The sequence below is a fragment of the Eumetopias jubatus genome, unplaced genomic scaffold (assembly GCF_037043125.1).
Source record: "Eumetopias jubatus isolate StellerSeaLion01/CBP00866 unplaced genomic scaffold, mEumJub1_p1.0 scaffold_1, whole genome shotgun sequence".
Lineage (NCBI taxonomy): Eukaryota > Metazoa > Chordata > Mammalia > Carnivora > Otariidae > Eumetopias > Eumetopias jubatus.
In genome coordinates this window covers 93,247,467-93,257,640 of record NW_028274807.1, presented here as the reverse complement: position 1 = coordinate 93,257,640, position 10,174 = coordinate 93,247,467, and the positions used below count along the sequence as shown (strand labels likewise).

Sequence of the window (10,174 nt, the reverse complement as noted above, 5' to 3'; positions counted from 1 at the left end):
GCTAGACTTTTTGGTTTACTTAATTACAGAGTCTTACTATCAAAAATAGATGCTCTAACTTAAAAAAATACTTTCTTTGGTAATTTTGGATGACATTTCTGAGAAAAGCCCATAAAAACTCTCTAAAAAATAAAATAATACTTCAAGACGTAGATATAAAATTCTCAAAGAATCGTCAATTAAAAACACACAACTTCCTTCCTGTTTCTGTTCTTGTCAAAAAAGCAGGTTATCTTTACACAGTCTCTGTAGCTCCAAGGAATTCCATTTCCACAGCAGCTTTGGGCGCTTGGGCCGAGCTACTCTTCTTTCGGAATTCTGCTGCGATTTCCTCGAAGGACTTTCCTTTGGTTTCTGGGACTTTGAAAAATGTAAACAGAGTAAAGGCCAGGACCACTCCAGCAAAGAGGAAAAACACATAAGGTCCACAGAAGTTCTGCATAGAAACAAACAGAGTTCCAATTAGCAGCTGTTTTCCTCCATCTCTGTTCAGCAAATTTGCACAATATTAGGCTGCTTACCGCAATGTACTGGAAACACAGAGCTACAATGAAATTGCAGGTCCAGTTGCTAAATGCAGCTATTGCTAAAGCAGCAGGCCGGGGTCCTTGACTGAAGAACTCTGCCACCATGAACCAGGGGATGGGGCCAGGCCCAATCTCGAAGAAACTGACAAAGAGGAAGATGGCTACCATGCTTACATAACTCATCCACGCCAGTTTATCCTGAGGAAAAAACAAAATGAAAACAAAAGTGGGGTTGGGATTATTGGCTGCTGCTTCCTCTAGCTAAGTGGGCTCTCACTGAGTTCAGAGGTGACGCGGCTCTCTGCCTGATAGGTTTATGTGCAAATAACTACAGATTATTCTGGTCTGAGACAGGTTTATTCTGGTCTCAGTCACGCTTAGATCTTTTGAACCCTGTTATTAGGAAATCCTCTGGATTAGGACTTTGATTCTCAGTCATTCTTCTCCTGTGATAGAAGCAAGGCAAGAGTCTATGAGCTTTGCTCCTATTCATACCAAGATGGCTAGACAGGATGCCTTACCCTCCATGAAGTAGTGGATGAGGATGCTGTGGAGAGGTCCTGGTACTTGCCCTAGGTCAAATAGGTAGCCAAATGGCAGAGCCAGTGTTAGAACCTGAGCGGGGCTGACCCCAGAGACTATGCTCTGACCATTTGGCGACACTGCCTCCCTTGGTAACAAGTGCAATTCGCTTGTGACATTTAAGTCTTTAAACCCCAAAAGCTAGTCCCCCTTTACTTTACATTTCTCCCTTGTATTCTATGCTGTTCCTCTGGCTTTATTTTATAAGTCAGTCTCAAATGTTTGGACATACAGAGCACTCTAGCCTGGAACACAGAAGTGCTATCATATGGTAACCAAAAATCTCAGTGCAACAATCTACACTTACCAGTAATATAAGTCCCACAGACATGAAGATGGCACAGACAAACATCCCACTCATTCCTATTAGAAACAGAGAGCGTCGCCCTGCCTTCTCCACAAGGAATACCTAGGAAAGTTTTTAAAACATACTGACTTAGTTTTTACTGCCAAAGACGTAATTTTAATTCATACAGCTGGAAGGAGGCAGTTCTATAATCCCGTTTTACAGATGTGGAACTGAGTTGGGGGGTGACTCTTGCCTCAGGTGGCAGAACTGGTCTCAGTGAGCAGAAGTAATTAACAGATACCTGCTTCATTTAGTCACAGTGATGTGAATAGGCCATTCTGGACAAAGAGCCACCACTCTGCAATTATCACTTGAGTATAGTATTAAGAGGCTGTACACCTTGGATCTCTTCCAGTAGATTTCTTGTACATTTAAAATGGCTCTACATAAAAAAGGACATTAATTTATCTTTTGATAATTATCCTGTTCTAAGTACAAGGTTTTGTGCACAGCAGACAACCTGAAATAGTATAACTGTTGCGTTGTCAACCATTCTCATCCAACTTTCTCACTGCTAAAAAAGTCAAATTACAACCTGGCAACCTACAGAATTTGATCACTTTACCAAATAGTCAGATCTGCATTTTTCTGGTGTGCCTAAAGTGTATTTGGTGCTGGAAGTGAATTATCCATTTGAAAAGATAAGACTTTAAAGCAAAAGCTTAAAGTGCTTTCTTATCCTAATTTAGGAGATAGGTCATTGATACCTTGGGGTTTGTGGACCTTTGCATTAATGTTTAACATTTACAATTATTTTTTCAATTATTATTACAAATATTTGTTTATATAGACTCTTTTTGGGACTATCCTTGGGATACTGCCAAGGTTGGTGAATCACACACAAAAGTTATCTGTCATAATTTCTCACTTCAATGAGTAAATTGGCTTGGCTCACAAATCTATCAGTGAATCAACAGCAATTCAATACCCTTGAGCTCTGGCTCTGAGAATATCTGAGAAACATTTGTTTTCACCTATAGTGAAAGCCCCTTTCATTTCAGAGGCAATTCATATTCGGATTTCAGATCACTTCCGGATGATGAGCAAAGAGCCCACACTTACTGTTGAGAAGGTAGTATGAAAAACACCTCGTGCCCAAGTTCATAACATTTATCTATATAATTTGACTCTATGACTTTCCAAGTTGACTTGATGACACCATGTCAAGCTATCAAGAAAATAGAAGCATTTCTTCAGGAATGAGGGCTTTTACTATGTTTTTTCTGTTTCTGAACAATTGTTACTAATAGGATAATAAATTATGAACTCACTCCTTGATGATGGAGATGTCTGCCTGACCTAGAACCCTTGTCTTTGCCCAAGACAGTGTGTGTCACGCAGATCCTGGATGCCACTGCTTCTCCTCTAGACCTATCTGTGTCCCCATTCCCTCCCCATTTCTTCCTGTTTTGTTTTCTCTCAAGTTCACAGGCCCTCTTCTACCAACCCATTAGTGTGGGAGAAAATATGGAACGTGGAAACATAATTCAGCATGGAGTTAGGAAAGTCTTTCTTTTCCCACATACTCATTCAAAAAAAAAAAATTGGTTGATTATGTTCCTTCCAAGTTGGTGAAACATTTAATACTTATCAGTGCATATTCCTATTTGTATATCTTTATTTGAAAAGATACACAGAATTCAATAACATTGGTTAATTTAGGGGAGAGGTATTGCATGACTGAAGGACTATGCTTTTTGTACTTTTTGATCCTTAAAACAACTTTTCAAAAATAAATATAATTAAAAATCTTAAATGTTATCTGTAGCCCTGGAGGGTTAGACAGATGATTAGAGCTGACATTTAAAATGTCACTCATCTGTTCAAAAACTTTCACAGAATAAAAGGATAAACTCTAAAAGGGCATATTCAAAATAATCAAGAAACTTTTCAAAACAACTACTCCTACTCCAGCTGGGTTGGTGGGGAGGGGTGCAAAAATGAAATTCTGCAGTAATTTCCTTTATAGGCATTTAGAATTTGGGTTACCCAATTTTGACAACTTGTCGCTTTACACAGCAAATCCTGTTATATATAAAATGTTTTAAGCATAATTTCTATATTAGAAAAATATGTTGAAGTAGGATTTGTAAAAAATATATCTCAGGAGACAAAAGAATGTGAGTAGCCCTTGGATTACATCCCAGTAGCAGGCCTTCGTCGATTTTCAGTGGCCTTTTGGCTTGAACAGGAATTATCTCTAAAGGCATGTCTACAGAACTGCTGGTGTTCCCTTGTTATCTGTTCTCCCTCCTCTTTCCAAGGTCCAGCACTGTTTAATGTAGTTTGGACAAATCTGCTTTTTGATCTAGGTAGCTAGGCTGTAATTTATTGACCACCCTAAGGTAATAGTTAAAAGTCCATGTGCAGAGAATGAAAAACAAGTCACTGAAGTATGTTGAATACAACATGGTGACCAACATTTAAAAGCACAAACTTTTTTAATATCCTGCATTCAAAGATAAAAATAAGCCCAATTATCTTCATTTTAGAGTGAATTACGTGAGTTGGGAAGTTTTAGGGGTTTTTTTGTGTTGTTTGTTTACTTTAATTCTTAGATTATTTATGTTAAATATTGTCAAGATACTGAATCATTCATTATATAAGGTATTCAGTCTTGAAAAGACTATATGACTTTTCCCCTTGTCAGAAAAAACATAACATTTCAAAACTAATAACATTTCAAATTATACCACTTCTACTCCATCTCATAATATCACACACACTTTAATGCAGCATCAGAAGTTATGGCCTTGTGAGCTATCTGGAAGCTCTGTCCATTAACCTAATATCATAAGAATTTGCTGAATCTGTTTAACCCTGTCACGGGCATAGATATGTTACAGAAGACTTTATTTTTTTTAAAAGTGTTTTTGCCAAGACATCAGGATAAAAAAAGGATTTCAACCATGGAAAGAGAGGAAACTAGGTAGAAGACCCAATATTGATAGGAATGACAAGTAGTCACCTGATCCCAACAGATTCAAGTACAGAGCAAAGGAAAAGGAATCCATCTATTTACACAAGGAAGAAGTCCTCTGTGCCCCCAAGTAAGTTATTAATTCACAAATGAGTGACTAAATGGCATCCTAGCAAATGGGGACAACCAGTGATCCACTTGTTCAGCCATGCCTAGTAGTTTGCTATTTGCATATAGGACTCTTCCCGTGACCCACTTGGTTCTATACACCCCATACATATGAGCAATAAAACACTGGTTGCTTTTAGGTCACAAGGTACCCCTCTCCCCCATTTCTGAACTGAGGAACAAGTAGCCTATTTTATCTAGGGTATTAACTCACAGAAAGAGCAGTGAAAACCATGTTGATGGCACCAACTCCAATGGTTGCATAAACAGGTTGGCTGATTCCAGCTGTCTGAAAAATGCTGGTTGAGTAGTAAAAGATCTGTAAAGTAATAACAATTTAGCTTTAATCAAGAATCCTAGCACTGGTAGCTTGAAAGCAAGAGATATTTTAGGTTGTTTATTTTTAGTAGTTTCTATGGAACCATGGTCCCTAGAATGCCCTAAACATTTTATCTGTCCAGGCAATGAGAAACCACTATCAACCTTTAGTGTTTGAAACTTGTGATTAAAGTTCTCCTTAAATTTAGCTGAAAACTCTGAGTCTGCATTATCTTGATATGTATTTTTTAATTTTTAAACTTTTTGTTAAGGTATAAAATACATACAAGAAAGTACACACAACATAAGTATATGGATTAATTTTTACAAACTGAACACACCTGTGTAACCAGCACACAGATCAAGAAATAAATAATTTCCAGTCTTTCAGAACCCTCCAGGATATCCCCCTATTTTTCCAAGAAGCTCTTCAACCTCTAACATCATAATAAATTTTGCCTAGTTTTGTACTTGCTATAAATGGAACCACATAGTGTGAATTATTTGGTATCTGGCTTCGACATTACCTTTGTGAGAATTATCTATATAGTTGTGTGTATTTGTACACTGTTCGTTTTCATTGCTTAGCATTTTTTGGTATTAATATACCACTATTATCCAATCTACTACTGATGGGTATTTAGGTAGTTGTCATTTGGGTGAATATGAAAGGTGCTGTTATGAACATTCTAGTATAATCCTTGTGGTGAAATATGTACACGTTTACATCTAGGAATAGAATTACTAGATCATAGTGTATGCATATGCTCAGCTTTGATAGATATGGCAAGTGGTTTTCCAGAAAAGTTGTGTCAATTGACACTCTTGCCAGCATGTATAAGAATTCTGGTTGCTATTGCTTTTAATCCAAAATTTTTCACTAATCTCCGTAGACATGGAGAAATCTTCAAAATCTCTCTAATGGCCTTTATTATTAATTATGTTTTTACGTTTATAATGGTCTTTTTAAGGCCATTCTGTCATTCTCTCATCCTCTCTCATTCCTTCCCCATTTAACACATCCTGTTGCTGGCACCTCCTCCTGCAGAAAGGGCTAATGGAGAAGGACGGTACAGACTGTGCTCAGAGAGGAGTAGCTTATAGCACACTGCACACTATCCCACATTTTTAGGCTGCCCAACAGCCTCAGTTCAACATCTCCTGGATGCCTCTAAGTCAGGCACTGGGATAGTAGCTAAAGCAGGGAGGTTCAGAAAGACTAAGTATTGTTCCTTTGGATATACAGGCAGAGCTGAGAAAATGGATACAAATTTGGTCTCCAAACCCCAAAGTTATACAGAGTATTAGATTAAAATGGACATCAAGGAACCATTAAAGGAGGATAGAGATGACAGAAGAGCAGTATTCACCTTGTTGAGTGAGGTCCAGGTCTCCTTTTGTCTCAACAGATGAGAATTACTTTCTTTACCTCTCCCAAGACTCTGCCCATCCACAAGCCACCCCCTTGTGGATCTGTAATTAGCTCATAATAGGGGAAGCCCAAACCACATTTTTAACAGCAGTAAAAGAGGATAAGTGATTTTTTAAATCTATTTTTTTTAGCAAATGCTTACTTTTTTTCTTCTAGTAGCTAATTGCCAGTAGAACAGTTTTAGTCTGTGTAATGCGGTGATTTCAGTTCAAAACCTAAAAACTAGCTAGTTTAACATTCAGTATGTTTCTTAATGATGTCTTGTCTACTGCCCTCATTCACCAATGTCATGCCAGTTCACACTATTGTTTCTTTTGTATGCTGGCTCCCCAAATAGAGTGAAAATTTCTTTTCTTTTTTTTTTAAAGATTTTATTTATTTATTTGACAGAGAGAGAGACAGAGAGAGAGGGAGCACAAGCAGGGGGAATGGGAGAGGGAGAAGCAGGCTTCCTGCCAAGCAGGGAGTCCAAAGGCAGATGCTTAATGACTGAGCCACTCAGGCACCCCTAGAATGAAAATTTCTTGCATGGCTGGAAACTTCTTTGCACCTGGCCATTTGGTTTGATTTTGTTTTGTTTTGTTTGTTTGTTTGTTTGTTTATAAGTAGGTTTCACACCCAGTGCAGAGCCCAACACAGAGACCAGCGTAGGGCCTGAATCCACAGTCCCAAGATCAAGATCAAGAGTCTGATGCTCAACCAACTGAGCCACCCAGGTGCCCCTGGTATACTTCACTTAAATAGGTAAAGGGAGGTGGGTGCCTGGGTGGCTCAGTGGATTATGCGTCTGCCTTCAGCTTAGGTCATGATCCCAGGGTCCTAGGATTGAGCCCCGCGTCGGGCTCCCTGCTCAACAGCCTCCTTATCCCTCTCCTTCTGCCCCCTCCATGCTCTCTCTCTGTCTAAAAGAAAGAAAATCTTTATAAAAAATAATAAATATACATAGATAAAGGGAACCATGGACTCCTTTTGCCTGGACTATCAGGAATCCTAAATTTGCTATTCAACTCTAGAAGCCCCTTAATTTAAGGGTTTTTTTTTTTTTTGGTATAATTATTCTCCTTTTCCCTCTTTTGTATTAATTATGATTTTTGCTTTTTACCTTCCATCTTAATAGACACAGTGTCATTGATTGTTGACATTTTTTAAAAATTCGAATCCAATTTTAGAAAGCAGATGAGGCAAAACAAAGAAAATTAATGCTCAGTATATGTTTATTGTAGTAAAACATGATGTCAACATTTTAAAATGCCTTTAGTTATTTAAATTTATACCCCTTTCCCAGGGTCCAGAGTCTCTTATGGTTCATCTCCCTCTCTGATTTCTGGATATTATACGTAACTAATGAATCATTGAACACTACATCAAAAACTAATGATGTACTATACAGTGGCTAACTGAACTAACGAAGTAAATAAATAACTCAAGAAATTCTAATACAAAAAAAATTTATACCCCTTTCTTTCCCTATTTTAGGGAGTTAAAGAGTATTCTTAAACTTACCCCATTGATTCCAGAAAATTGCTGAGCCACATGCAGCATCAGTGCAACTAGAATAGGCTGTCGGTAGCTAGAGTTGGTGAAGAGCTGAATTATGGAGACTTTCTGTTCACTGGATGCTTCTTCTTTTTCCTTTCTCATCTCATTGATGTCTTTGGTGACATCAATACCTCCTCTGAGTCTTTTCAGGCCTGCCCACAAAATGATCAGATTGATAAACTCAGGTCAAAAGAAAAGCAAATTTATTTTTATTATGTTAATGAAAGAGCTATAGTTCTGCATAGCCCTTTCTATTGCTTTACAGCGTGAGTGTTGGCAATTCTTTTTGTTAAATTAAATCCTGTTTTTAAATTTTGAGAAAAACATTTGGCTTTATCTAATGACAAAGAAAACTATGATCTTTGTTACCATAGAAGCATAATGCAGGTAAAGTTCTTTTAGAAGCCTCTGGTTGAGTCCAATCCCTTGCACATGGGTTTCCCATTTGGGATCAAGTGTTTATGGGTTTGAAATGGCATGTGTGAGTCATATTGAAGTGATCTTGCACATTCTTCTTACATGTAATCATTAACTTCATTTGGAAAGCGCTCATACCAACTTGACCAGTAAACATTCTTGCACACTGTTTTTCATTAGCTGATAGTTCCAAAACAATAGGAAGAAAGAAAACCATCCACAGGCTTACTTTTCTTTGCTTTGACTTCTTCATCCAACTTGATGTAAAGGTACCTGGGGCTTTCTGGACAGAAGAAGAGCAGCAGAGACTGGATGATGGCTCTCACAGCAGACAAACCAAGCAGGATATGCCACCGCTCATGATTGCCCAGGATAAAGTTGAGTCCAACAATCTGAAAAGGCAGGAGGAAGCATGGCAACTGCACAACACTTTGGGTTTGCCTTCTGTAACCATTTGTTGAAAAAGTACGTTGGTTATTTAATAGTAATCCCTGACAACTTTGATTCAAGTATGCCCAAAGCAGAAACTATTACTAGTGTGTATTACTTAACTAAATTTGGGACTATTTGTTTTACAAAGAGTTCACTTAAATTTGTTTTCATTAACGCATATGGGCCATTTAGGATGGGAAACAACCAAACTTTTAAGAACACATTTGACATCTAAAGCAACCCCAAAAATCATGTGTAACTTTGGACCCTAAAAAATTTCTCCTTAGATTACCCAGAAAAATAAAATGGGATTATATAGATAGAATAATTATTATAATAAGACCCAGATTTATCATCCTTATTGCAGTGGTTTACCCTCTGGATAATCCTAAGTTAGGGGTTCTGAGGACTCTGAGTCCATGGGATGGAAGGGAAGGATAGAGCCAGCTGAACAAAAAACTGCTATGGTAAATATACACATATTAATTGTCCAGGTAAGATGCTCAAAACAAAGGAAATCCAGCAGTTAAAAATGTGAAGTTTCTAATTCTTTGAAATCTGAACAGAATAATTTAATTCTAGACTAGCTACAAAAGTTCAAGACCTGGAATGTTGGGTCATCTCTAGTGCCAACCATACCACAGATCCAAGGGGAGAAGTGAGTGGAGCAGTAATAATTTAGCTTTGAGCTAAAAAGCCTAAGTCTCTACAGCATCCTCACTCCCAATGGTGGAACTAGTTTTTTCCGCTGTGTTGGTCTGAGGGAGGGAGAAGCTGGATAAAGTAGAAGATGGGTGAAGTAGGGGATGGGAGTTTTTACCTGACTAATAAGAATGCCCGTGACAATGGCCAGCTGGTGAAGTGTGCCAAGAGCACCCCTGAGTGTGGTTGGAGCAATTTCACCAATGTACATTGGAACCAAGCCTGAAATTAGTCCTGCATAAAACATGAACATAAATGTGAAAGTGCAGCCAGGACTATCTCAATAACAGTAATTTGGTTTAAGTAAGTATAGTCAATATCCTGACTAAAAGGTCCTTTCAGAGTCTGTTGGAAGGCCCCTTGTCCCCAGTCATAGACACAGTTTATGCAAAGAATATTTGTTGATAAGACTCAATTGAAGTTGTAGTTGGATATAGGAATAGAAAGAAATGGTTAGTCATGGATTTGGCAATTATTCATAGTATTGCCTTATTTAGTTAAAGCCTTGTTAAAATTGACTTTACATCATAATGCCTCAAGTTGTCTTCAGAAAAGAGACTGAAGAATGCTTTAATAATATTCCTGATCTAAACTCATAGTATTAAAGGAAATTAGAACATATCTAGGCCAATCTCTTTACTTGACAGAGGTGAGAAACAGTTTATCCAAGATCATAGTGCAATAGAGCTTTAGCATGAGAACTACAAGCCCTGAGTCTCCACAATGTGGAAGTACCTCAAGATCACTGTTAAAGTGGTGAGGGAGGTGTGGACAGGTGGAAGAGGTTA

The 10,174-nt window shown here is 38.0% G+C and overlaps 1 protein-coding gene across 2 annotated transcripts in view; it reads right to left on the bottom strand.

Moving 5' to 3' along the window:
• Positions 1 to 235: 235 nt before the first annotated feature.
• Positions 236 to 10,174, bottom strand: part of SLC2A2 (solute carrier family 2 member 2) — a 28,168-nt gene continuing 18,229 nt past the window's right edge. For both annotated transcript variants that reach the window (XM_028101065.2, XM_028101066.2), the window contains 7 exons: positions 9,505 to 9,620; positions 8,482 to 8,644; positions 7,800 to 7,987; positions 4,761 to 4,865; positions 1,417 to 1,518; positions 522 to 725; positions 236 to 436 (listed from right to left, as the gene is read on the bottom strand). In XM_028101065.2, coding sequence (XP_027956866.1) covers positions 236 to 436; positions 522 to 725; positions 1,417 to 1,518; positions 4,761 to 4,865; positions 7,800 to 7,987; positions 8,482 to 8,644; positions 9,505 to 9,620 — 1,079 coding nt within the window. The remainder of the gene's footprint in view (positions 437 to 521; positions 726 to 1,416; positions 1,519 to 4,760; positions 4,866 to 7,799; positions 7,988 to 8,481; positions 8,645 to 9,504; positions 9,621 to 10,174) is intronic.